This window comes from Pseudomassariella vexata, assembly GCF_002105095.1.
Source record: "Pseudomassariella vexata strain CBS 129021 chromosome Unknown BCR38scaffold_2, whole genome shotgun sequence".
In the NCBI taxonomy this organism is placed as follows: Eukaryota; Fungi; Ascomycota; class Sordariomycetes; order Amphisphaeriales; family Pseudomassariaceae; genus Pseudomassariella; species Pseudomassariella vexata.
In genome coordinates, this window is record NW_024467957.1 from 315,181 (window position 1) to 341,447 (window position 26,267).

A 26,267-nucleotide genomic window follows, 5' to 3' on the forward strand; every position below is an offset into this window, starting at 1 on the left:
AATTCTCCACAAGCTCCGATTGATCCCGGCCAGCCGAATATGGATACGATTCCTAAGCATCTTGAACCGAGTTCACCGATGGGGAAAAGGCCTTTCTGAATCTGCGCCTTGGAAATGCGCTTGTCGTATAATCGAGTTCAGTTTACGCGACAATTTTGTCCACGATGGCTGGGCCCTACTTGCCAGCTGGCGTACCGCCGTCGAGTCCCATGGCGAGGACATGGGGGATGGTGAGATACACTCATCCTGATGAGCATATCCATCACACTGCTAAATAGGTTCTTAACGTGGGCCTGCTTGGACGCGGGACACCGACGTCACGCTCAGGACTTCCTTGGTGCTATTAATTATTGCATTGCCTTCAACAAGGATCTGAAGACCTAGTTGGTGAGCTTGAATCCCTAGAACCTTCTACTCAACGTGTTGACGCCGCAGGATAATCAAGATACTCGAAACATCATGAAGAGTCTCCAGATTAACTGCGTAACCCTCGGCTCCAACGTCATCCCCGTGGACGTTCCATCAACCCATCCAATCCGCCAGGGTCAAGGCCAAATTTCAGGATTCTGTCGCCTTGTGGGCCTTCCCATGTGACTGCGCGAGGTTGCCAGAACACTTCCCCAGTGGTTCAACATAATTGCGCACGGCATGATGATCCACGTCGACATGCCTAACACCGCAGATTGGGGTTGGCCTTATGCACAATGGGATCTCGGAATTAACAACGTCATCGTCATTCAAGAAGATGATCGGGATCTACCCAAGGGGTAGATGATGTGCATGCATCGCTTCTGCGACAACTTCCATGACCCGAGAGAAATGTATGCCCTTCTGACCTCCTGACAACTACCCGAATAAGAGAGAGGAATATACTCGGGGTGCAATCTGCGACTGTCACGCAGCCTGGGCATGTTGTGGTACGAGGGATGGAATGTTTTGTGTGACGATATGGGGGTTGCTCATTTCTTCAGTTATAGATATGAAGATGCAGCCTAATACAGGAGGCTCGAAAACCTGCAGAAAACTTGATTACTAATTTGACAGACTTGTTACGCCGCTCTTATTGAAAACATAGGGAATGCTCAGAGCGAAGGGCGACTAGGAGTTTTTATTCGAAGAGTTTGTCAGATTCCAGAAATCTTCTGTGTCTTAAAATATCATCAATATCCATGTATCTGCTTGCGTTGTGAAAGAAAGATATTGTTGTGATGGAGACGACATTGAATTAACTAAATGGATCCAGCCATGCGGATACACCTACCTTGGCTACATCGCCTACGCGTAGGAAAAAGTGGAGATCCCAATGAGGCTAATTCTGGACCTTTTGGAGACATGAGCTTCTGCTTCAATTTCTCCCTCATCACCCCCATTGCCATCGTCAACAGGCAACAAAGATGGCAGCTTTCCTCAAGAATATCCTTGGGGGCAGCGAGTCGGCTGCGTCTCCAGCTCCATCGGCTGATTCGGGTAAGCATTTGGACTTGCTACCACTCAATTGAGCTGCGATCTGTCCTGTATTATTGCACGCTGGTTGCGATAAACGTAGCTGATCTTGTTCAACAGACTTTGCCGACTTTGCAGAAGCTCCTTCACCATCGCCTGTCCCGTTCGAAGCTATTCCCGGCGGTGCGACGCTGTCAGGCGCTGGCGCGGCTGCGACGACCGTGCCGTGGACAAAATGGTACAACATCCATGAGCGGCACAGCATCTCTGAGTTCAAGGCTGAAGGAGTGATCCTCGCCCTGATCGTCGTCATTTTTACGCTTCACTTCGCCGGTACTCGATTCAACAAAGCAAAAGCACGAGCGTGGATTAAGGCCCATTCACCTATCCTCAACTCCGAATTCGCCGTCGTTGGTTTCAGCGGCACACCGAGTGCCGAATTGCAGCAGCCAGAGAAGCTGCTCAAGGAGAAGAGCTTGTTTGAATACGCGACCTACGCGACTGGCCGACAGAATGTTGCTTTTATGGACGTCAAGCTCACCTTGAAGAAGCGCTTCAACCCTGTCATGCTCTTTATTGAGACAGCGATGGGCTTCTTGTTTGACAGCTTCGGCATGCCCGAGGAATTCATCGAAGCCATCATCTACCCCTTCGATGGCAAGGAGGCGCAAATCGTGCCTGCTCTCCCGGGTGCTGCCGAAATCCGCAGCAAGGACTCGAAGAGTACCTTCGACGCTTTTGTTTGGGCTATTGTCCATAAGGACCAGATGAAGAAGACCCGCGATGACCGATACGATGTTTCCCTCACCTTCACCAAGGATAACCCCAAGCTTCCTATTTGGTTGACTGTCATGAGCGAGAGCGCCGAAATCACCGATGCCATGTTGACTAAGGAGCTCATTTCGGCGGTCGAGAAGGCTGGCGATCTGTTCGAGTCACTGATTATCACTGATCAACCAGTCGACAAACCTGCCAAGTGAGTGACGTAGAGGGATGAACCATTGAACCAGCATGCTGACAGTGAATGAAACAGGGTCGAAGAAACTGCTCCGCGAAAGCGCATCTACCTCAAGTACCGCCTTCCCCCATCCAACAACTACGATGATCTGGCCTCACTATTCAGTGCCTTCCTGCGTATTCCCGACCTCCTTGTGTCATCAGCTCACTTCCGTCCTGAGGTCTTGAGAAAGGTCAAAACAATCCGCGATGACATGATCAAGCAAATTGAAAGGGTACAGGATGAAGAGAAGGCAGAGGAAAGAGCTCTAGAGCGCGACAAGGCTAAGAAGGCCAAGCGCGATGCTGAGCTCAAGGCTTTGGACGCTAAGGCCCAGAAGAAGTACCTCGACAAGGAGAAGGAGAAGCAGATGCGAAAGGCGTCCAAGAAATCGACAGTTAGAGCATAGACCTGTCGTCGTGGTTTCTTGGAAATCATTGCACAAATGGGATGGGAATATCAACCAGCTCCTTTACGGGTTGCCACAGTGGGTCGGCTGGCCATTATTTAGCAAGCGGGTGCTTAAAACGATGGTATGATCATGCCTGGGAAAATGCACCAATGTACGATTTGTCATGGAGAACGTTGATAGTTGGCAATACTTTGCAAGAAAGGCTTTGGAGTTAAAAGTCGTTGGAACGGGAGGTTGGGCGGTTGATAAATATATTTATGTAGAAAATTTCCGACAACCAATGTTCCTCCTAACCGTAATCATTTGAACACAAATGGCAAATTGGCCGTTCCAGTGTAGTGATTTACTATGGCCTCTGGTCGTAACGCGTGGCAGTTGGGTTGAACATGTCGCCACCATTGGCCACCGGAATTAGCAGAAGAAGGCCTCCAAGTTGAGCTTCTGCGTGGAAAGGGGCATTGACATCTGTTGGGAAAGACCCTGACAGGGAAGAGACACGATCGCAGAACCAAGCTTTTACAAGCGGCAGCATGATGAAAAATGAAGGCTGTGTAAAGGTCCAGACTGAACAACCAACCCCAGATCCCCAATAACTGATCCAATACGAGCCACAAGCTTGGCAGTTGCTGGCTTAAAACTCTGCAGTTCAGCTGTCAACGGTGGCGGTGTCTGGTGGTCTCAAGTCTTGGTGCAGCAATTTTGAACTGACTAGACTTGTATTGCCACTAGCCACAAATATAAGCCACAAATATTTGACCTAACCCCTGTCACTTTGGACGATCTTAATGCAGGCCAACGGTGGAAAGCAAGTTAGATGCACGCGTCCGTTGACATCATCGTCAATTGCCGGACCAGCTCTGCGTGAGTTGTCGACGGGCGGCGGTGACAAGCCAGCTCGAACGAAAACTTGAAAACGGAGCTATCATACCATGGCCCTCCGTCATAGGTGAACTCTGCAGATCTAGGTCTTTGATAAAATAGAATCCAACCTCTGACGTCTTGACTGTAAGTGAAACCAAGTAAATCCCACTTTCGCATTCTCTTTCTAAAAACACACAGCGATAAGCGGTTTCAAAACGTCAACTTCCAGTGTCGGCCAAGCGATCCACCTTTGCGAGGCAGCCAACGCAAGCTGGCCGACAGGAATATTCACCCAACGCATTAACACATTGATTCCTGCTTCTTTCATTATTCAACGTTCACACGTCCACACCACTTCCCCGTTTAAGTCTCCCACCCGACTTTGTGACAACAGAGAATCTAAGTTACGATGACGAGCTTCATCGCAAAGCAAGTGAGCAAGAAAATCCTTGGCGAATCAGTGTCGAATCGATTTGGTACTGAGGTAAGTCGCGTGATGCTCTCCACAATGTACCAACCTGCTGTCTGTCCGAGAGACATATCGCGCGGGAGACCACTAACACCCACGGCCATTGCAGGACCCCTACTTCGAGCAAGTTCCCGCGACGAGGTTAGACGGCAAACCGTCTGGCAAATTCAAGAAAGTCCGGAAGGCTTTACCTCCGGGAATATCTGAGCATGATGGTCACGTTCTTACCAAGGTTAAGCGGAGAGCATGGCGACTTGACATGAGTCTATTCAACTGCTGCGGGATTCGGTTTGGCTGGAGCAGCGTCATTGGCATAGTTCCTGGGTGAGTACACCGTAGCCCGGCCTATGTGTTCCTCAATCCTACGAGGTTGCTGACTGTGTCCCCGAACAGAGTTGGCGACGTCTTCGATGCTTTCATGGCCATGATGGTTGTCCATACTTGCAAGCAGGTCGAAGGCGGCCTGCCCCAATCAGTCCTCTCCAAGATGTACATGAACGTCATCCTCGATTTCCTCGTCGGTCTCGTTCCTTTCCTCGGCGATGTCGCCGATGCTGTTTTTCGAGCGAACACACGCAATGCTGTCGTCCTAGAGGAATATCTCCGCAAGAAGGGCAAGAAGAATCTGAGACAAAGCGGCATGCCCATCCCGAATCTCGACCCAAGCGATCCCAATGATTTCGATCAATTAGATCGCGAACCTATGGTATCTTCGCAGCCAGGTCGCCACGGTGACATGAGTGCTGGCAAAGATCATGGTTCCCAATCGAATGGTGTCACGCGACCTCCCCCAGCAAAGACAGGTGGGGGAAGCTTCTTTGGTTTTGGCAGGCAAAAGGGTCGTCCAGCAGATGTTGAGTCGGGCCACGCCCGATAAAAATATGTGGAGGCGACTTGGTGGTGGGGGTTACCGGTTTGCTGTTTAAGGAGTGGGTCTGTGAAACAGTGGTTCCGGCCCGCACGATGCAGGATGCACATGCGACAATGACAATGGGTGGCAGACACCAACTGTTGCCTACTCTCCACGGGGAGATCTACGATTTAAGATTAATGAGGTTGCATTTTGGAATTGTGGTCTTCTCCTCGTCGTAAGCTAGTTGTTTTCATGCAGAATACTTGCGTTCCTGTCGTAGAGTTTTCCTTTCATTGGAGTTGTATTACGAATGGTCTGCTGATTGACTTGGTATGCGGCACGCTCAGGTGTTACGGCAAAGTGGTTTGACGGAAAGATACCAATTTACTGAATTCTAACGCATTCTTCCAGTGTGCCGCTACACACCAGACTCTGGCGTTGTACGATGATGAAGAATAAAACCTAACGCAAACCCCAGAGTCGAATGTCAATTGGAACATATACCACATGATGTCTATGACAGCGCTGAGGTGCATGGGAATTCCTTCCGTTTCTACTGGTAGAAGCTAACCACCCGGCCATTACCTCGCCATCTACTTGTTGATATGTAAGAACTGACGATCGTGGTCAACTGATGCTACTAGCTTTTTGACAAGTCAAAGCTCGAGCCATTGGTAAGTCAACATGCCAATAAACTCGTCAGGATGGTTGTGAGCATCTTATCAGCTCACAACAGCCCATGAACGCCCATGAGCAACCACCCGTAAATGTGTCCAGTAGAACCGAGGCCGGCCTTCGGATCCATGTCAATCTGAAGAATCTGCCTGGCACCCCTGGAAATTGGTTATCAGATCTTGTTTGATCTGATAATTCTTATAATTCGTATAATTCTGGTTCGCGTCAAAAACGCCATTTGACCCCTGTCAGTCGTCGCGCTTTGCCTATTTGGGTCTCCGAATTGACCGAGCTGGACCGCCGTCCTCCGACATGCTGTGGGGAGCACTTCAGCTTCCTCTGGTCGACGCGTAAATTCCAGCCACCGAGCTCGCGATCAACTAAAGTCAAGTTAAGAGAATCCCCACTTTAAACAAAGCGCGACACTTAAAAAAGCGCGACACGCTCTTCTAAACACCCTTCTTACAGACATCAACTCAAACCACTTCCACTCTACCTTCTCCAGACGCGTCTTCATTTGAGCAGTCTTTCAGTGAATACTTGCAATCATCTGCATTTCATCTTATTTCAACCCCAATTTGTCCCACAACATCTCACACAATGGCGACTGAGATCACCCCTTCCAAGAAGGTACGTGACGTCGTCGACCCAAGGCAGACGTCGCCACAACTAGACAGACAATTAGCTAACGCGTCTTATTCAGGTTGCTTCTGACATCGAGTCGTTGAAGATGACATCGCCTATCAAGAGAATCGACTGGTCTGGCAAGGAAAACGTGCCCTTGAACACTGACGCCGGAATCGAGACGGAGAAGCCCATGGTGCAAAAGACAAAGGAGATTGAGAAGCCCCAGATCGCACCCACCCTCAAACCTGAGGAGGCCGACGAGCCTCTCCTGCAGGAGAACCCCCAACGATTCGTCCTGTTCCCCATAAAGTACCATGAGGTAAGCGACGCGTCTTGTACGAGTTAATTGATTTTTGACGCGACTTTACTAACAACTGTCAAACAGATCTGGCAAATGTACAAGAAGGCCGAGGCTTCTTTCTGGACTGCCGAGGAGATTGACCTGTCCAAGGACATGCACGACTGGAACAACAAGATTAATGAAGATGAGAAGTTCTTCATCTCCCACATTCTTGCTTTCTTTGCCGCGTCAGATGGCATTGTCAACGAGAACCTGGTCGAGCGCTTCAGCGGCGAAGTCCAGATCCCCGAAGCTCGATGCTTCTACGGCTTCCAGATCATGATGGAGAACATTCACTCCGAGACCTACTCGTTGCTCATTGACACCTACATCAAGGAGCCCGCCCAGCGAACCTATCTTTTCAATGCCATTGAAACTAGTAAGCTTTGACCCTCCCTGTCTCCATCCCTGGATGCCATGCTGACCATGACCCTTAGTCCCTGCTATCCGCAAGAAGGCCGACTGGGCTCTGAAGTGGATCGCCGACAAGAACTCCACCTTCGCCCAGCGTCTCATTGCCTTCGCCGCCGTTGAGGGAATCTTCTTCAGTGGTGCTTTCGCATCTATCTTCTGGTTGAAGAAGCGCGGTCTTATGCCCGGCTTGACCTTTTCCAACGAGCTCATTTCTCGCGACGAAGGTCTGCACACCGATTTTGCCTGCTTACTGTTCTCCCATCTGAAGCACCGTCCTGGCAAGGATGTCATCGAGGCTGTCATCGTCGACGCTGTCAAGATCGAACAAGAATTCTTGACCGAAGCCTTGCCTTGTGCTCTTCTTGGCATGAACGCGGATCTCATGAAGCAGTATATCGAGTTTGTTGCCGACCGTCTCCTGGTCGCCCTTGGCAACGACAAGGTCTACCGTTCGTCAAACCCCTTCGACTTCATGGAGAACATCTCGCTCGGTGGCAAGACCAACTTTTTCGAGAAGCGCGTCGCCGACTATCAGAAGGCTGGTGTTATGAACAGCACCAAGAAGAACGACGAGGCGCCAACGCACGGCACAGGCGAGAACGGTGGCGACTTCACTTTCGATGATGACTTTTAGATGTCTCGTTGAATCGTGTTTGTTTTTCCGCATCGCACAATACCCTATTGCCGCTTATAGATCCGCCTTTGTGTATATGGAATCTCGTCGGCGGCGTCTTTGTGCGCCCTCTGTCTGCATGGCATCATCCTCACATGCATTAGAGGTAGTGGCGAGCAATCCGGTGGTCTTGTTGTTTTCAATTTTTTTTTCCTTTTGCAGGATCTCTTCTCATTTCTTATTTTGGCTTGTTGAGATTACTGTTTGGTATATTGACCGACAACGGTTCACCCTGTCGTGACTCATTGTTGGCGTTTTCGGAGTTAAATGCATGGATTCCCCCGCCTCTGGGCCGATGTTCGAGAGCGGATAAGAAGGGACGAAGGGATGGGCGGAAAATGAGTTCATGATACGGAAATGTGCTTCAGACACGGGAGATAATTGAAAAAGATTAACCAGTTCAACTTCGCCTTCTGTGATGGAACGTGATACACGCCCCAGATATCATCCAATGGAATTAAATGAGTGACACAGCTGGCTGGTCATGATGAAATCAAGAGTGGTTGTGTCCTGAAGTGTCACGCCCGTCATCTGAGGTGTGCTTCACCGAAGCTGTCAGTAGCTATGATGAACATTCATAATCCTCTCTATGCGCCTGACGCGACACCGATACAACTTCAACAAGTTGCTGGTATGTGGAATTTGTTTCCTCTCGTGGATGAATAATGTCATATCACCTCTGAGGAACCTTTCAAGACGCATGTCCTCGCCTTCCCATGATGACATATCTCGAACCTCGTTATCTCCCCGCAGAGCACTACCTTATTTCTTCCCCTTCTTTTTCTTCCCCTTTCCACCACTAGCTCCACCCGCCTGTGCAGGAGCTCCTTGCGGCTTCTGTCCCACGGCAGCAGCCTCGCTCTTCTCTACGGCCGGCGTACCCGCTCCACTACCACCACCTTCGGCCGGCACGGGCGCATCAGTCATAACCTCGTCCTTGAGCTCCGGCAGCCCGGCCATCGGTCGCGACAGTTTGCCCAGGCTCTGAATCAGCCGCGACACCTCGGCCGCTTTGGACGTCTTGTACTTGAGCGTTACGCCCGAGACGGGGTCGTACGTCTTGAGGATGAGCGATCCGCGCGCCGGTTTGCTACTGCTGGTTGCTGCCGTTGATTCGGCGGCGGCTGGTGTTAAGGCCGGCTTGGAGGAGGAGGCGGTCTTGGGTTTGCGCATTTGGGGGACTTTGAGGGAGTATTTGGTGGTTATACGTGTCTGGAAGGAGAGAGTTAGTAGGAGGTATGGGTGGTTTGAGGAGAGGGAATGAGGGAGAGAAGGTAGACGAACCGTCGTCGGTCGCGCTTCGAGGAGGAGTTGGGATTGGCGGATCCATTCTTGGGATGTTGCGTAGTAGGGCATTGGGTGCAGTTTTTTTGGCGACGTAAAGTCTTGGGAAGAAGGACTGGCGAAGATGCTCTATGCGGTGAGTAGGTGCTTAATGCTTGTGATGATGGCAGCTATTATCGTGGTTTGGGCTATCGTCTAGTAAAGGCAGATCGGATTGGCTGCGGAATTTTGGAAAGGGACTGGTGGGGTCAAGCTCCGTCCATATCGCGGGGAGCTTTGATAATGCACTTTGGACTGCCCGTTCATTCCAATTGCTTGTTTCTGTTTATCGACCAATGTTCCTTCTCTTCCCCAGGATTATACTTTTGGACACACTCCGTACTGCCGAACACAAATGCTGCTGTGGCTGTCAAGCTGGTGAATCACATCCCTGCTCTGACAAGGGTCTCACCGAGCTCACCTGCCCCACATTGGAATGTAATTGAGCAGGCTGGCTCTGAGCCTCGTCGTTCTCATTCCTTCAACCATCACATGAATATTGCAAATGACAGTTTAACAGCAAGACTTTCGTGCCACAACACATCGATTGCGAACGCCGACCACCGCGAAAGTACTCTTTTCGCACAATCTTGCCATACATCGAGAAACTACTGTCACCATGGCGTCTACGCCAATGGACCTCGATGGCGTTGATTCCTCGTCCGCAAACGGCACTCCACAAGCGTCCACATCGCTCAACATAACACGCACGCTGGGAAGCAATTTGGCAACATCAGCGGTAACAGATGTTATTGCCAACTTCAGGCCCACAAAGGTATCTATACGCCCTCACCCACACCCGAGGAGGAACGGCTCTCAGAGCTTGGGCTGCGGCCCTCTAGATTAAGATCAGCTTCTAAAATCGTCGTCACTACGGCTTCGGTTGTTTCCTATGCCCCTGCGAGTAGTTTTCCATTGAAAGAGCCAGCAAGTGCTTCTACTCCAGAGGGCGTCGCGATTCAAGGCTCATCCGAATGCGACATTTCTATGACATCTTCTGACACAACGCAGCTCTTCAAGCGCGATGACATTAAGGATGCCCGACCGCAACCCTATATCCTCAGTCTCGATTACGATGACCCTGGCGAGCTTCTTATGACCTCCGAGAGCGATGAAACGATCCAGATATACAAAGTGCGCGACGGACGCCACGACAAACAGCTTCTCAGCAAGAAGTATGGCGTGAAGCTAGCAAAATTTACACACGCAAGCTCTGCGATCATTTACGCCAGTACGAAGGTGAACGGTAAGCAGTATCGCAGCTCGATTGGACTTGACACATAAGGGAAACATCACTGATATTAATACATATTTGAAGATGCAATACGGTACCTGACAACACACGACAATGCCTTCGTCCGATACTTCGAGGGTCACGAAGCGGCAGTGACGTGTCTTGCGATGCACCCTGGCCAAGATGACTTCATATCTTGTAGCAAGGACAATACGGTGCGGTTATGGAATGCCTCAACGAAGAATGCGACGGGCCTACTTCATCTGAACACCCCGTATCTGTCTGCTTGGGACCCTAGTGGTCAAGTCTTCGCCGTCGGTTGTCCAGCCAGTGGGATGATCCTTCTGTACGATCATCGGAATTTCGACAAGGCACCGTTTGGTAACTTTGATATTGCCGAGTCCTGTTGCCATGCAGATTTGCAGCACGTGATGAAGGGCTGGACAAAACTGGAGTTCTCGAATGATGGACGGTCAATCCTTCTTGGTACCAAGGGTGGTGGGCACTTCCTCATAGACTCATTCAAAGGGGACCTGCGCGCATATCTCAAGAAACCTGAAGCCGGAACCAGCAGGCTTGCAGCAGGCGAGCAATCGGCCATGAACGGAGGCTCGTCTATGAAAGTCGGCAATATTGAAAGTAGCGGCGAGTGCTGCTTCACGCCTGATGGCCGATACGTCATCAGCGGTGCGGGCAAGAACGTGTTGGTTTGGGACACACTTGGCCAAGTTGACGAGAATAAGATGCTGGAGCCAATACACGTGCTAGCGGACGAAAGACAAGTGGGCGTGCTGGCTTACAATCCACGCTTCAACTTCTTCGCGACAGCTGATCAGAGTGTTGTATTCTGGCTGCCAGATCCGCATGCGTAGGAAAATGACGAGATCGGCCAGATTCTGTCTGAAGCTGCCAGAATGGGTATTGCCGGTGCTGGGGACCCATAGAAGGATACCGAGTCCTTCCGCTGGACTGAACAGCTATCGAGTAAACGGTCGAGCGACGAGTTTATAGAGGATGCTGGATTATAATAGTAGTAAGAGTTGATCGTGGCATGGCATAGCAGAGTGGCACGAACGGAAGAGATGAGCTTTGGATCGGACTGGCAAAAGTCATTGGGAAGATACCCCTTTCATGCATGGCGAGGCGTCAAAGGCTCTGATAAACAGGCTTGGGCTTACAATCAGAATGTATTTGGAATTCTTGGTAACAACATATCCTTGTCAGAATAGACAGATTCAGCTTGCATGTTCGCAGTCTGATAGTCATGAATCGGAGCGATGTCTACTCTGTAGCGCCCGCCCTGGAGCTTCATATTCCCCAGGCTAGTGGGGTAGGTTCAAGCTGAGATTGAGGTTCCGCTCTTGCGACACCACCGCCTTCTCTTCTTAGCTCACCGCTCAGCTTTTCATACTTTCTACCGGAAGTAAGTTGTTCATTGACTGGGAATCGCAATTGGAATTTTATCTTTCGGAGCGCAGTCCAGACCGATCGAGCAAACATATCTGGTCGAGTTCCGAATCTAGTGTGCGCTCATTCCGATCAAATTTTCTGTGCATTTGACGTAGTTGCGACCAGAGTATCTCCACATCATGGCAACACATACTGCCTTTTCTCAGGGTAATGATGCCGAAGTGAGACGCAAACTCGAGCAAAAGGTTGGCATCCTCCACTTCACGTCGCCCAAGGAACGCGGCTGGCATGGTGTTACCAGAAAGAGGTAAGCACATCGCAGTAATATTGCTCGACCAGTTTGCCAAGTCTTAAATGCTGCCATCTCAGTTATCGATTCTTGAGCCGGACGAATGAGTAGCATAAGTTGCGTGTGAATGGTCTCCTCAGTGCAAAATTATTCGCTTTATGATTTCGCACTGGCCTTCATTTCCTATTGGTCTCGGCGATGTTCCGCCCATGTTAACTCATGGCCATGAGGCCACTATGCCCATTTTCCCGAAAGGCGTTGACATGTTACAGGTACACCGACTTCCAGGTCAATGAAATCGCCAAAGACGGCGAGGTAGTCCGCTTGCGTGATTTCGTCTCCAATGCGAGAGAGTATCGCAAGGAAACAAAGTCTTCTCCGGCTCAGAGTGATGCTTCTAAGCCTCTGACTGAAGCAGCTGCAGCACTGGCTTCTGAGCCGGCCAAAATCAATGCCACGGGGCCGAAAGCAGAGGCAAAGGATGAGCCCAAGGAAGCGAAGCTGCCGGCCGGGCAAATCGCGCCATCCGATGCATCCATTCTTGTCGAGTTACTAGGCCAGACCGCCGCTGATGAAATGATCGCTCTCTACGCCAGAATCGTGGAAGACCCCAAGGCCAAGATACAAGGTTCAGTAAAGCTCTCGACGGTTGCGGACAGGGCGGCAAGAACTCGAGTGCATACAGAAGTTCGACGTATATTTTCCGGTAAAATCGATACCTCGACAGGCTCGGATGGCATCATCCAAGCCGCCGCTGCCAGTCGCAGCACTCAGAGATGGGGAGAGCGTCGCCAAACCCAACAAAACACTCGTCGTGATGGACCCAGCGGCAAGTATCTACACTTCTCCCTTTACAAGGAAAACCGGGACACCATGGATACTGTTGGCCAGATTGCACGCGCTCTCAACATGAAGCCAAACATGTTTGGCATTGCCGGCACCAAAGATCGTCGTGCGGTGACCGTACAACGTGTGAGCATGCGCAGTAAAGACCCCGCAAGCCTTGTGTTTATCAACAGCGATCGCCGGTTCAACGGCGTCAAGATTGGAGACTTCAAGTTCGAGGAGACCGACCTATGGCTCGGCTGTCATAACGGAAACGAGTTCGCCATCGTCATGAAGGACTGCATGTTCAGTGGCACTGAACATGAACCCTTCGAACGCCAACTCGAAATCGCACAGTCAACCGTAGACGCTGCGTTAGCCGCGATCAACCGTTCTGGCTTTATCAACTACTTCGGCACTCAACGCTTTGGCACGTTTGAGATCGGAACCCAAGATATTGGCACAAAGATACTGAAAGAAGACTTTGAAGGCGCTATCCAGGATTTGCTGGCGTATGACCCAGTCATGGTGAACATGGATACTACCAGCTCCAAGCCGGGAGAGTATGTACGCTACGATGACATAAATCGAGCAAAAGCATTGGCGAAGTTCAAAGAAACTGGGGATGCTCAGGGGGCATGCAAGATGCTTCCGCGGCGTTGTAATACTGAGTTCAACATTTTGAGACATCTTGCCAACCGTCCCACCGATTTCATGGGTGCACTTCAAGCCGTTACCAGAAGCATGAGAAATATGTACCTCCACGCGTACCAATCTCTGGTCTGGAACTTTGCCGCTAGCAAACGCTGGGAAACGCATGGCTTGCAGGTTGTCAAAGGTGATCTGGTCCTCTCAACGATGGAGAACGGAGCAGGAAAGCAGGATGATCCGGATGAAGTAGACGAAGAGACGCTTCATCTAGCAGGTGGCGATGCCGACGAGGCTGGGGCTCGCCAAAACGTTCGCATTCTGTCGGCGGAAGATGCTGCAAGCGGCCGATATTCGATATATGATGTGGTACTGCCAACTCCCGGCTATGATGTTATCTACCCCAACAATGAAATCGGTCAGTTCTATATCGAATTCATGGGAAGGGAGGAAAATGGCAGCCTCAACCCCCACGATATGAGACGGCGACAGAAGGATTTCAGCCTCAGCGGTACCTACCGGAAGTTCATGGGCAACTTCATCAAGCCTCCCACGGCTTCTGTTCGCTCGTACATTAATGACAACGATCAGCTGATCCCCACAGATCTGGATTTAATTATTAAATCTCGGAAAACAACTCGCGATGCCTCGGACGGGCCTGAAATACCTCTCGAAGATAGGAGAAAGAGGGTCAAGATCGCCACACCTTCCGACGAGCAGATTGAGAAGCCGGTAGTTGAAGAGAATTTTCAGCCAGAGGATAAACATGAACAGCAAGATCAGGTCATGGAAGAGGTCAAGCCGCAAGATCAGGACAACGAAGCGCAGCAAGAGCAACAAGCACCTCCTCCTGCCCCTGTTGTAGAAGAGAACAAGATCGCAGTGATTTTCCGATTCCAGTTGCACACGAGTCAATATGCGACAATTGCGCTTCGAGAACTTCAGGGCTATAGTACATAGGATAAATGCACATACAAGCACAATGCTTGAGGATCAAACTTACTCATATATCCGTCAGCTAGATCGTGGAGGCCAATCGTAAAAACAGATACAAACATTGTGGCTGATACAAAGGCATTCTGTAGATCAGTCGAGCCGATGAAGAATAACCATGACAAAACAAAGACCGCCGACGCCATAAAGCACGCGACAAGCCACCAGACCATTTTCCTTGACGAAATGCGGCGGGATATTTTTCTTAGGGAGCAGCTTGATGATGGTGTCTTCCCCACAGCGGGCTTTTTTGGGCTGACCAGTCCGACAACGATTTGAATAGCGGCGAGCTTGGAGTAGACGTCCTGCGGATTCGGCATGTGCTGTTCTCAACCTTCCTATCTGTTGTCGGATGAGACTTGGTCTTGGTTATTCGGACGACGTCGAACTTCTGTGTACAAATATTTCTGCCTCGAGCGAGATAAATATGGGATCGGTCCCATGAAGAGGTACAATATCCATCGCGTCGTAGCGTTGCCCCTAGTCTTCTCAATGGTCTGGATGGTGACTCGATAGAATTGGCGGTCATCCTGCAGGGTCTCTGCGTTGGCGATGGAGAAATATAGCGTCTCGAAAGGCCCTGCGTATTTCTTTGGTCAACGTGCACGGTAAGTTGGGCTGGGGTTGTCGAATTTTCTGGCCTGGAGAAGCTGTCACATTGCTGGTATTGCCGGGACCTGCTTGCTGTGAACCCCTCACAGCTTGTGGTTGAATCGAAGGGTTGCCCCTTAACAGACCACTCGTCCCTTGCAACTTGTATGTATTGTGGTTTGCAATGGGAAAAAGAGGCATGATTGGACCCTTAAACTTCGGTATGTATGTTGCCTTGAAGCGTCTGAGCTGGTCTTCAGTAAGTATAGCGCACAAGGTTTGATCTGTCCACTATCATGAAAGGTCCAGTTAGCGCTCTTCTGCAAAACGTGTTCCATACTGGTCAGGATTTGCAGCTCAGTTACTAAAGTGTAGCACGGGATATTTTCTGTATCGTTAACCCAGATTCCCCGCCAATTGGACTCGGCCGGTCCAATGACAGAGTTCTATCTGGTGGCCGCTTCTCAATAGGTTGTGGACTGTTTTGTTCTGCCCCTTTTGATGGCGATATTTCCCTTGCATATAGAGCTATTGTTCCTCATCTTGAGTAAGACGACGAGACACAATGACTTAGAGATGTCCACGCTAGAACTAAAACGCAAATGAGTATTATGTGCAAGGTGGTGCAGACCAGATCAGCTTATCGCAGCCTCGTACTGGGACTTGCACAGTAGTTGATCAAGGCCTTGAAAAACTTGTGAATGCCCATGTCTCGGATACGGAAGCTGTGCGTGAACATCGCTGCCTCTTTAATCAACGTCTCCAGCCGTCGGGGCTTATCAGATGTCAGAACCAAAACAAACGGTCTATTCTATGGAGAGCTAGGTACAGGACATAATCGTTGTGCTTTGATTAGCAAACATAGGTCAGCTTGATGGCTTGGTAACGCGATAGGTTAAATAATATCAGAAGCATTAGTGAGAACACGTGGGGTTTTAGCGGGAGCTGATCTTGATACCCGTATGGACAACATGCGCATCAAATACACACTAGTATAATGCATTCATGGTGAGTTTGATCCAATGATTGCCGGTACGAATGACGTGAGATGAATGAATAGGTCATACAGAATTCAAGGGAAGCAGATGCTCTGTTCACCCCGTACTTCGTCCTGGAACCTAACGGCTCTAGCTATACAAACCAATGCTACGACATAAGACGAGCCTATCCTTTCAGGTGACCAAATACTTGGCAGACCTGTTGTGTGGACAAACTGTGAGAGGATCAATGCGGAATGTAGAGTCAAGATGCCAAACTCGAGGTTGCTTGCATTGGCAGCAATCAACCCAAAAGTATCAGAGTTCATTTGAAACCCTAATGCCACTTGCATTTGCGGAATGTGAACTCTTGTCCACCGCAACAGTAGGTGTTTCATATGTAACCGAGTGAATTGGCAGCCCAGCCCATTCAGCTTTTCGCCAACAGGACAACTGGAACATAATACGGGACTTTGGCCATCTTGTGATATCTAGTACACCTCAACAACTCACTAGGTATCAAAGATATGTATAGGGGGTTGATCTCGCGTGGTTCAAAGCATACGACCGGTGGCTCAAATTGTGACTACTTAATACTGTGACCACCACGACAACGTCCGAGTAAAATCACCTCCCTTGGAACTATCGAGGATACTAATGAGAGAGCCTAGAGACTCGATCCCAACCTGGTCTAATGACAACCACATCAGCACCATGGAAGGAGCGCTGGCCTAGCACAGTTATCTGACCTCCTCAAGAAGGTAACTCGGAATGCGTGAACTTAGTATCTGATGCCCACATATTCGTAATTTAGGAGTAAGTTAAGGTGGCTGGCATTTTGCGGCCATCAAGAACCAAGAGCGTCGTGAGATATTTCCACGCTAATGTATACATTGTAGTACAAGTCAGATATACACAACCAGACCCTGTCCGCGGTCTGCCCCTTGCGTACGTGCACCTTTTCGTCTTCTTAGCCTCTAATTCCCTATAATCTCTGCGTGTCGGCTTCCCGGATAGCCTTGACGGCCTGCTCCCAACCCTCGGTCCCAACTTTGACGCCCGAGAACCGGACCAAGTTCTGCTTGTACGGATGTGCGTCGCCCTCGAATGCCTTCATCCTCGCCAGCCGCTTGTCCCGCAGTCGGTTCTTGGGCAGCATTCCGCTGACAGCCTTGCGCAGCACCTCGGCGCCGCCGAATTTGGAGATGAGCACGTCCATGGTGACGCTTTTTAGGCTACCGGGGCGCGTGTTGTGTCGGTAGTACGTCTTCTGCCACTTCTTATTGCCTGTCGTATACAGGGCAGCGCAGTTGGTCACCACCACGTAGTCGCCGCAATCTGTTGACGGGTCCCATGTCGGCTTGTGTTTTCCCATGAGAATCGTCGCTATCCTTGAGGCGAGGCGGCCTAGGGATGGAGGTGTGACATTGGGTTGGGTGGAAAGGGTGGGATGGGGGGCGGCGGCCGAGACGTGGTGCCAGACTCGGGAGTAGGAAAGTTTGGTCTGTTGGTCGTCAGCTACCGGCCTCATGGTTGGTATATTCCATCGTGAACCCTTTCATGGATTTTGTGCAGAGTCGTTTTGGTTGCTTACCAGCCCTATGGTTTGCGACATGGTGGCAGGTCGTGGGACACTTGTCCCGCCTTCACAAGATTAGACCACTTCCTCCTATTAATTTCACTTGATTGAGGTGAGGGAATTCTTCTGCCCAAAGATCGTCGCGCTGTCGCTGGGGAAGACCACTCTGTTGAATTCCAAAGACTCTTGCCGATTGCAGCTGCCAGTGGTCCAGAATTTTGATGTAAGTCACGTGGCTCTACGGTCGGCTAGTCGGCGGTTAGTGGAGACCGCGGGCCCGAACACGGAAGCGACGCAGCAGCTTATTGACGATTTCAAAGCAACCAAATCATTCCATGGAAATACGAAAAGGCCATCGCCGTGTGTAGGTAATAGCTTCTTTCATTCTTGTTTTAATTTTCATACTGGCAAGTTCTGCGATGCTGGGATCTTTCTAAAATATCTCTTTTCGCTCCGTCGCTATCACAACCGAATCTGTATCTATTGCACTTGTCACGGCTTCATATTTTCACTACCTGTACAGTGAACGGTAGAACCCTTTGAAAACCAAAAATGATGGTTGACAACAATGTCAAAACTCCTTTCCAGGTTTGTTCGCCTGTCCATCTCGGACTCCATCGTTTCTCTTCCTCTTGCAACCACAGGGGAGCATATCGCGGCCAAGTAAGCCAAGTCAGCAGAAGCTGATGAAACACAAACCCATCAGACGCTGTTCGCCGTGCACATGACATGTGACCATTGCGTCAAGGCCGTTTCAGACTCGGTCTACGGGCTCAAGGGCATCACCAAAGTCGACGCCAATCTCAAAGAACAGCTGGTCACCGTCGAGGGCACGGGTAAGATCGATCGCATCTGCCACTGATATTACTGAAGCATGGGATATCTTAGCTAACCCGGCGGCTTGGCTAGCGGCACCATCAGCGATTGTCAGTGCTATCGAAGCAACCGGCCGGGATGCCATATTGCGAGGATCGGGAGCCTCAAACAGTGAGTGCCGAGCACCTTTACTTTATCGTCCGCCTCCCGCCCAAGTCATCATGCGAACCTATCACATTACAAACCCACATAGCCGTAGCCTTAGCCTTTATGCATAGCTGCATTCGCCATCTCAGATCCCCTGAACTATCAGACGAAACATGGCTGACAGACGCCCTTGGTGGGGATCGATATCCAGGTGCAGCAGTCTGCATCCTTGAGACATTCCACCAGGACAGCCAAAACGGCGATGTGGTAGCGCCCGACGGGCCTGAAGGCAAGACAAGGGAAGTCAGGGGCCTGGTACGCATGGTCCAGGTCTCTCCAGACACTACGCTAGTCGACCTCACTCTCCGTGGGGTTGAACCGGGCAAGTATCACGCGAGCATCCGTGAGTATGGCGACCTGAAGAAGGGCGCAACCTCTACTGGCCCCGTGTGGGCTGGCGGCAGCGGGACGACGCAGCCGCGAGGCATTCTGGCATCCCTTGAAATTGGTAAGGACGGCAGAGGCGCCGTATTTTTGGACCATTCCTTCCAGGTGTGGGAGTTAATCGGCCATGCCATCGTCGTGACCCGGCAGAATGAGAACGAGGGCCCACTGAAGAATGACGAGAACACGGTAGTGGGCGTTGTTGCCAGGAGTGCGGGCATGTGGGACAACGATAAGACGGTATGCTCATGCACCGGAAAAACTCTATGGGAAGAAAGAAAGGATGAAGTTAAGAAAGGTATGATCTAATCAGACTACTTCATCAAGATCAGCGAACTGTTGAAACCTTCCCGGCCCTTTGAGCCAGTTTCTTCTACAGCTATCAGGTGTCGGGATCAAGCTCGCCTTCAGCCTTCCTAGGCGTGTCACAAATCCAACACTGAAGTCGAGCGTTATATTCACCTCGATATAGTGGGGTATGGTATACTACTTAGCAAGGCTCGCTCGACCCTCCCGAGGAAATCGTATTCACGTGCCCGACGACATTTCTTGCCCCGTAGTTCCAAGCTTCTCAGGGTGCTACCTCAAACTATGCCCAGCAACGAAACGTCGCCCCCATCTGAGCCCTTGTCCGAAGCCGCTTTCGACATGCTTACCGCCACTTGGCAACAGCTTCCTGTTATTGTCTTGAGAGACAGCTTTATGCCTTGGTAGTCTTGGAAATACAACATGATGACGGGCCATTACCGCCGGCCGGAAGAATGCGGGCTGCGAATATTGAGATAGTGATCTTGGCTGGCATTGGGCTTGCCTGCCAAGGGTTAGCTCTAACTTGAGCGCGTAGTCGGACCACATGGGCCCATATAAATCAGACGAGCATAAACATATTCTTATATCGCGAAGACGAGTCAGGATCCAGACCACGTCAGAATAACATACGATACTACCGACTTAATAAAACTACTATCTGGAATCACACCACCACCATATACAATGTGATGGTAGGCCAGGATTGGCAACCTGGGGAGCGCGTGGCTAGCTTAACCGAAGGGCTAATTCACCGAACGGACCCCAGCTTTGGCCACGTCGGGTAGACTCTTCGCGAAAAGCACAGTACAGTTACTTGCAGCTGTCGGCCGTCATAATACAGGGACCACAAACGGCCCAATTGGCTGGACAATATCTGGCGATTTTGTGACATAATGTTGCAAGCGGGAATGCAACCCCAGGCCGTTCGCAGATTTGATCAGTCCAGATTTAGGAAGCCCCTATTTCGACTCTGTATGCTATACCAAACATTCTCTGATACCGAAACGTCAGACAAGCACATTGCTCTCTCAGCAATGTACGATTTGGAGCGAAGCATTGGAGTTCGGAGAGGCTGAAGATAGGAATGGAATCCTCTTCAAACTGACACACTCTACAATGCTTGGTGTTGAGCTTATTCAGAACCCGGGGTGCTTCAGCACCCCTTCTTCTTCTTCGGGTTAGGAGTCATATCGCTGGGACAGTCGGTACCTCCATTTAGGATGTTCTATGGCTATCGTCATCAGAGTTGAAACAGATCTTGTCAGACAGGCCCTTGGAAATAAGCCAAACTTGACCCACGTGGCAGCGACCGGAAGCCGTATTGAATAGTGACAGGAAGCGCAATATGAGACGAAAGCCCGGGCCTGTTGAGGGCGGATGCTGCCGAGAGGCTGGGTCGCAGTGGGGGTATTCCCCAAGTGGGACTACTTTTTTCTATCATATTCCCGACTATAATCCGTGGATCGTCGCATCTTCTACAGCTTCTGAAGGGTCTTCGGGTTCAAGGAATGAAAGACCTGTGAAATGTGACGTTCTCGGGCTACTCATGTGATACCAGGGCTTGCGGGAAGGGATGTCCCTGCATTTTGACTGCCGGCAGCAGCGAGAGTGTTGGCGATATCTTTCTCAGGTTTCGGTTCCCCCAAACGACAGTCCCAGAGATCTTACACGCCCGCGGCGACCCCGGCCCACGGATTTTCTAGAAGAATTTTGCATTTTGTATTATTAGCAGCTGTGCGTCGATGTACGTACCTGTGACGTTGTTGCGCTTCCTCTTTGGTTTGACCCAGTCAGCTTTGATTATGCATAACCTTGCTTGCTTTAACATGGCCTCCCTGCTCATCGTCCCGCGGATGCGATCTTGCTAGCGTTGAGCGGGTGGTTCAAAACGGCCTGAATCGGAAGCGAGTTTCGCAACAGAGGTTTGTGAGACTCGAGCCCAGGATGCAGGGGTCGGCTCTGGCACTGCACCCTTATCGACGATCATCACCACGAGCCGTCGTCGCATTGAAGAATTTCACCTGCTTGGATGCACTCGAATGCCGAAGTAATGGGAGAGCCCAGCGCATTGCTCAATGCCGAGCTTGGGAGTAGTGTGCGGCCTCTATCGTAGGTAATAACAAGCCTGGATGCGAGAAGATAGCGGTGTGCTATGTCTGCTATGTACTAAGAGAACAGAGCATCGCCAACCTCAAAATAGAGCTGTTCAATAGAGCTGTTCAAGGTCACTCATCCATGATATATGCAAAGGGTAACTCTAAATAATGATAATAATAGAAGCCGTTGCGTGGTTCGCGACTGAGTCAATATTTTGAGATCTTCACAAAGACCAAGAAGTGGTCGGAGCTGAAGTTTAAAGTGACGATTGTGTCTTGACAGAAGTGACCATGACTAGATATACTTCCTGCAGAAAGAACCGGTGGCTCGTGTTGGATGAGGCTGATAGCAAAACAGCTTGATCAACTGCACATTGAAGTTGGATGTCAGGTTGCATTTGCATGTCGGCAATAAATGAATGGAAGCAGGGAAAGTGCGGTCTTGCCGTTGAGATGCATCGCACCTACCTCAACATGCAATCGTTCAATTCATTGGGCGACTCGACCATTTGAACGCACGCATTCATCTTACCACTATCTGGTGACAAAATCCGTCATACTGAGCCGTTGGATCTGTCGGCGCTTATGTCTTTGATCCTCGAGTGCTACTCCGTCAGATATTCCCAACAGAAGTGAGGCCTTTCAAAGGGTCACGATGGGCGCCAATTGTCGCCCCCAGACTGGATCTGAGGGTGGGTGACAAGTCGTCGCTGTGAGTGCAGCTAAAGCAAGGTACGCTGCAAGGGAAATTGAGGATAGGCTGATGATGGATGCCAATTGACGTTGTGTCGGTGACACGGCATGCGGGTTCGGAAAAGAGAGGCTTTCGTTTGACGTGTTTTTGCGACTCAGTGAGAGGACCGGCGCCCCTAGCAAATCGATAGGCGCCCTTGGTATACCGCGCCGAGACGTGCAAGCCAATCGACGACTAGTTGGGCCACCTGGAACACTTGCTGCTTTAGATTGACAGGGCTTGATTCGCACGAAGTTCCATGCTGCAACCCGAAAGGGCAACATGTCCCATATTGCAGGGTATTAATACATGACCGTGCACTGGCCATGCCCTCGAGTGGAGCGCCCAAGACGAGCGAACTATCACGGCTTGGACGGCGTGAATATGGCAAGACGAACACATGACAAGTCTCACGGCTTTGGGGTTGTTGGGGGCTTGGGAGGCTTTTCAATGGCTTGCTCAGTCTGGCAAACGGAAATTATCATCCAGATATGGGGATTTAGCCTCCACATCTTGATACGCGTCGATCAGGCTCTGTGCGACCGACTTAGCGATATCAGATCGAGCCTCTCACCGCGGGGGGCAACGGCTAAGCGGCCACATTCATGTTGGGGCCGCGAACTTAAGCGACATTGCGCGTCTGTTAGAGCCAATGCTATGCCAATGCGCTGCCAAAAGCCTTGGCCATCTTGAACTTTGATAAATCCCGAGATCAGAGCTAACTTATTTGCTATTTCCATGCAAGCATGGATGACGTTCAACTGAGAGGCCTTCGTCATCACAGTTGTCGTCTCAAGCGCCAGCCACAAGGCCGTCCCTTGAAGTTGTGCGCTGCACCATGGTTCGACGAGGGCTCGCTGGCCTTCTGTGCAGACACCCCTGCCCCTGCCCCTGTCCCTGTCCCCCTGGCTCCTCGTACGGCGCACGAGCATCACAACAGTTTTGCCTGCCAGGTTGAAAAGTATTCCGTACCCACCTCAGCACAGGCAATAGCTGCCCGAGGCAAGTCACCGCATACTTCAGTCACCGCATACTTAGTACACGGAGTGTGATATACCTAGCTGTCCCAGTCCTGATCCAGATTCGCCAGTCACTTGTCCGTCCCATGCTTCTTGGCAACCAATTGCCTACCTACTAGTTTTTGCAGTGATTCTAAGCCCTCTCAAGTCTCATCCACTCTTCGTCTCCCTCCACGCGCTGGCTTCGTCGTATCATCCCACTCGAACCTCCACTTACCTCTTGCTCATCGCTCTTCTCAAGCCCAGCTGCAAGGTCCCTCGAGTCTCACCGGCCGACCTAACTCAGTCAGTCCTTTCCGCATCACTCGGGCGTGATACTCTTCACGACTAGCGAACCCGTATAATCCCAAATCCCACATATCGGCACTCGACTTACGAAAGGTTCCTCGTGGCTGCTGTGCAAGCTGGACCAGTACCTAACTCGAAATAATCCGCCAACAAATCCTCCGGTGCCACCTCCCCGATCTCTCTAGACAAGCGCCAACATCCGTTGCTTTTAGAACCAACAACCCAACCCTTCGGGACTCTAACGTCGCTTAAAGTCCCTGGATTGACCTGTGTTTGCCGCCTGTTGGTTTTATTGCTCAATTGAGACAGGAACTAAGTTTGACGACTTGATTCATCTGATTCTCAGAAAACATCATAGCATTGGCCCCGAGATTGATGAAATAAGGGCCGTCTCACCACCCACTTTGTCGGCCAAGTCCAAAGCGGGGAAAACCTCTCACCCAAGCCTAAGCCCAAGACTAGCCTGAACCGCAACGGCTCCTGGGCGCTATTAAAACCTGACCCGTCCACTTAATTGTTCGCTCGCCACGTCAAAACTTATTGCTACAACCGTTATTCTTACATCAACAAGACGAATTGGTGGATATAGAGAGTCGCAGTGCGGACTCACGCCAAGGGTTCAGTGAACTATCTGAAGCCAAGCCCACGCCCACGACACGATGTCGTTGAAACAAGTAAGTTGCTAGCCTCCTTTCTCGCCGCGCATGCAGTTGATCTAACTGTCGCGCAGGAAATAGAAACATGGGTTGCGGCCCTGGGTCGTTACGATAACAATGAATTCGACGACGCTCTGAAAGATTTCGAGCAGATTGCCGACACTTCCAAGATTTTATTTAATATGGGAGTCATCCACGCAACTCTTGGTGAACACGAAAAGGCTGTAAGTCGCTTGTAACGACCGATATTTCCAGGAAGCCGTTGCTCACAGTTCGACCAGGTCGAGTGCTACCAACGCGCGATAAAGTTAGACCAGTACCTTGCCGTGGCCTACTTCCAACAAGGTGTATCCAATTTTCTGCTGGGGGATTTCGAGGAGGCATTGGCAAATTTCAACGACACTTTGTTGTACCTCAGGGGCAACACCATGATCGACTATGCCCAACTTGGCCTGCTCTTTAAATTGTACTCATGCGAAGTGCTCTTCAATCGAGGACTTTGCTACATATATTTGCAGCAGAAGGAGGCAGGTATGCAGGATTTGTCGTATGCTGTGAAAGAGAAGGTGGTTGAGGATCATAACGTCATTGATGAGGCGATCAGGGAAGAAGCTGAGGTGAGTTGCGGGGAGGGTTTTTCCCCTTAGTCGATCGACAGACTACTAACGTAACATTAGGGCTATACGGTGTTCTCTATCCCAGTTGGTGTTGTCTACCGGCCCAACGAGGCCAAGGTCAGGAATTTGAAGACGAAGGACTATCTTGGCAAAGCCCGCCTGGTGGCAGCTTCGGATCGATCGAACGCATTTACTGGTTTCGCTGGTTCAGAGATCAAGAATGCAGGCAGGGCAAGCGAGAAGGACGACCGGCCTTCGGACAACATCTCATTTGCGGCTACTAATCTGGTCAAGCCCGGGCTTCAGAGCAAGAGGCAGCAGTCGGAACCTCCGCAGGGCAGTCGCAATGCCTTCCCTCCCACACCGCCGCCCGAGGCCGACAAGCCTCCGCAGATGAGCCGGGGTGCTTCTGTACGGAATGGGCCCAAGCCCATGCCCGCCAAACTCAACATCGAACAGGCCCGATCAAACAGTTACCAGAAAGCTGCCTCACCACAGGAGGGGCGCAGGGCCCCTTCGCGTTCTGCGTCGGTAGCAAAATCGCCGCCCCAACCCCAGCGGGGATACTCGACGAGAGATGGAGGCAAGAGTCGCCGATCCAGGGATGAGGATGAGGGATATCCGGACGACGTCTATGACATGTACAACGGCGGCGGAGAACCGAGAGGAAGCAGGTCACAACAGAGCACCCGCCGCAACCCACCCCGATACGTCGAGGAGGAAGACGAAGCCAGCGACTACGACTCATTTGATGAGGGTGATTTCGAGATGGTATCGAACCGGAGGCCGCCGCCATCAGTATCTGGTTCATCCCGAGGCGCATCGAGGAGACCTGAAATTCGCAAGGTACGAATCAAGGTCCATGCCGACGATGTTCGCTACATCATGGTCGGTTCTGCAGTGGAGTTTGCCGACTTGGTAGATCGTGTACGCGAAAAGTTTGGGCTTCGTGGGCGTTTCAAGATCAAGGTTCGCGATGAGGACGCCGGCAGTTCCGACATGATCACCATGGGCGACCAGGACGACCTTGATATGGTCATGATGACAGTCAAGTCGATGGCGAGGAAACAAAGACAGGACATTGGAAAGATGGAGGTGAGTTCTATTTCGCTCCGACTTGACGCTTACCAAGACTAACGTGCGTCTCAGATTTGGATCCAAGAAATCTAGACGTTTTCCTACGCATTTTTGGCTGTTCTTACAACGATACCCAGCGCTTACAACCTCGCCTCTATACGAAGTAACGACGAAAGCAAGCCGTGACGCTCTGCAATTCTTTCTCATGGATTCTCTAATTCTGCTTCATTCCAATCTACTTTTGCACATATACAACTTCGCTTTTCTTTCGCGGGAAACTTGTGCACACAGCGACCCGTGCAAACTATACCCCAACGGCGGAAAACTCATCCCATCATTCATAATGCGGCTGAAACGAAATCGGCTGAAACGAAATCGGCGACGTTTCAACCTATTCTCAACGCGACGATCCGAGCTAGAGTCCGTGACATT

General features: G+C 50.7%; 9 protein-coding genes across 9 annotated transcripts; 7 read left to right on the forward strand and 2 right to left on the reverse strand.

The window, feature by feature from the left end:
• Positions 1-1,394: 1,394 nt before the first annotated feature.
• Positions 1,395-2,849, forward strand: BCR38DRAFT_334182 (uncharacterized protein; the record flags this gene model as incomplete). The annotated part of the gene is made up of 3 exons (XM_040855292.1): positions 1,395-1,467; positions 1,564-2,419; positions 2,477-2,849. The coding sequence occupies 3 exons, from the start codon at positions 1,395-1,397 to the stop codon at positions 2,847-2,849; spliced, it is 1,302 nt and encodes a 433-aa protein (XP_040719507.1).
• A 1,273-nt stretch (positions 2,850-4,122) lies between these two features.
• Positions 4,123-5,059, forward strand: BCR38DRAFT_454545 (PH domain-containing protein; the record flags this gene model as incomplete). The annotated part of the gene is made up of 3 exons (XM_040861711.1): positions 4,123-4,197; positions 4,292-4,506; positions 4,576-5,059. 3 exons carry the CDS (start codon positions 4,123-4,125, stop codon positions 5,057-5,059), a joined length of 774 nt encoding a protein of 257 aa, XP_040719508.1.
• Positions 5,060-5,847: 788 nt separating this feature from the next.
• Positions 5,848-7,830, forward strand: BCR38DRAFT_87971 (putative ribonucleotide reductase small subunit RnrA). The gene is made up of 4 exons (XM_040865717.1): positions 5,848-6,340; positions 6,414-6,656; positions 6,723-7,056; positions 7,115-7,830. Exons 1-4 carry the CDS (start codon positions 6,311-6,313, stop codon positions 7,723-7,725), a joined length of 1,218 nt encoding a protein of 405 aa, XP_040719509.1. The 5' UTR covers positions 5,848-6,310; the 3' UTR covers positions 7,726-7,830.
• A 696-nt stretch (positions 7,831-8,526) lies between these two features.
• BCR38DRAFT_480744 (signal recognition particle 9 kDa protein-domain-containing protein) lies at positions 8,527-9,120 on the reverse strand (the record flags this gene model as incomplete). The annotated part of the gene is made up of 2 exons (XM_040863308.1): positions 8,527-8,976; positions 9,049-9,120. 2 exons carry the CDS (start codon positions 9,118-9,120, stop codon positions 8,527-8,529), a joined length of 522 nt encoding a protein of 173 aa, XP_040719510.1.
• A 586-nt stretch (positions 9,121-9,706) lies between these two features.
• Positions 9,707-11,193, forward strand: BCR38DRAFT_333732 (WD domain-containing protein; the record flags this gene model as incomplete). Its single annotated transcript, XM_040855254.1, has 3 exons — positions 9,707-9,862; positions 10,099-10,333; positions 10,406-11,193. The coding sequence occupies 3 exons, from the start codon at positions 9,707-9,709 to the stop codon at positions 11,191-11,193; spliced, it is 1,179 nt and encodes a 392-aa protein (XP_040719511.1).
• A 907-nt stretch (positions 11,194-12,100) lies between these two features.
• Positions 12,101-14,654, forward strand: BCR38DRAFT_419450 (pseudouridine synthase). The gene has a single exon (XM_040859313.1). It carries the CDS (start codon positions 12,240-12,242, stop codon positions 14,451-14,453), a length of 2,214 nt encoding a protein of 737 aa, XP_040719512.1. The 5' UTR covers positions 12,101-12,239; the 3' UTR covers positions 14,454-14,654.
• Positions 14,655-16,703: 2,049 nt separating this feature from the next.
• On the reverse strand, positions 16,704-17,958 carry BCR38DRAFT_419451 (ribosomal protein L13-domain-containing protein). Its single transcript, XM_040859314.1, has 2 exons — positions 17,649-17,958; positions 16,704-17,558 (listed from the first exon to the last, which is right to left on the reverse strand). Exons 1-2 carry the CDS (start codon positions 17,667-17,669, stop codon positions 17,040-17,042), a joined length of 540 nt encoding a protein of 179 aa, XP_040719513.1. The 5' UTR covers positions 17,670-17,958; the 3' UTR covers positions 16,704-17,039.
• BCR38DRAFT_88065 (superoxide dismutase 1 copper chaperone) lies at positions 17,924-19,484 on the forward strand. Its single transcript, XM_040865718.1, has 3 exons — positions 17,924-18,469; positions 18,543-18,620; positions 18,808-19,484. Exons 1-3 carry the CDS (start codon positions 18,358-18,360, stop codon positions 19,347-19,349), a joined length of 732 nt encoding a protein of 243 aa, XP_040719514.1. The 5' UTR covers positions 17,924-18,357; the 3' UTR covers positions 19,350-19,484.
• A 4,660-nt stretch (positions 19,485-24,144) lies between these two features.
• BCR38DRAFT_454551 (tetratricopeptide) lies at positions 24,145-25,928 on the forward strand (the record flags this gene model as incomplete). Its single annotated transcript, XM_040861712.1, has 5 exons — positions 24,145-24,159; positions 24,216-24,365; positions 24,423-24,758; positions 24,819-25,853; positions 25,908-25,928. The coding sequence occupies 5 exons, from the start codon at positions 24,145-24,147 to the stop codon at positions 25,926-25,928; spliced, it is 1,557 nt and encodes a 518-aa protein (XP_040719515.1).
• Between the last annotated feature and the right edge of the window lie 339 nt (positions 25,929-26,267).

Bases quoted from the DNA above. Each gene is read 5' to 3' on its own strand.
- BCR38DRAFT_419451 (XM_040859314.1), bottom strand. From the start codon at position 17,669: ATGTCGCAAACCATAGGGCTG. The intron at 17,559-17,648 runs GTAAGCAACCAA...GACGACCAACAG, and splicing joins TGTCGCAAACCATAGGGCTG to ACCAAACTTTCCTACTCCCG.
- BCR38DRAFT_419450 (XM_040859313.1), top strand. From the start codon at position 12,240: ATGGCCATGAGGCCACTATGCCCATTTTCCCGAAAGGCGTTGACATGT.
- BCR38DRAFT_88065 (XM_040865718.1), top strand. From the start codon at position 18,358: ATGACATGTGACCATTGCGTCAAGGCCGTTTCAGACTCGGTCTACGGG. The intron at 18,470-18,542 runs GTAAGATCGATC...CGGCTTGGCTAG, and splicing joins GGTCACCGTCGAGGGCACGG to CGGCACCATCAGCGATTGTC. The intron at 18,621-18,807 runs GTGAGTGCCGAG...ATCGATATCCAG, and splicing joins AGGATCGGGAGCCTCAAACA to GTGCAGCAGTCTGCATCCTT.
- BCR38DRAFT_87971 (XM_040865717.1), top strand. From the start codon at position 6,311: ATGGCGACTGAGATCACCCCTTCCAAGAAG. The intron at 6,657-6,722 runs GTAAGCGACGCG...ACTGTCAAACAG, and splicing joins TCCCCATAAAGTACCATGAG to ATCTGGCAAATGTACAAGAA. The intron at 7,057-7,114 runs GTAAGCTTTGAC...CATGACCCTTAG, and splicing joins TTTCAATGCCATTGAAACTA to TCCCTGCTATCCGCAAGAAG.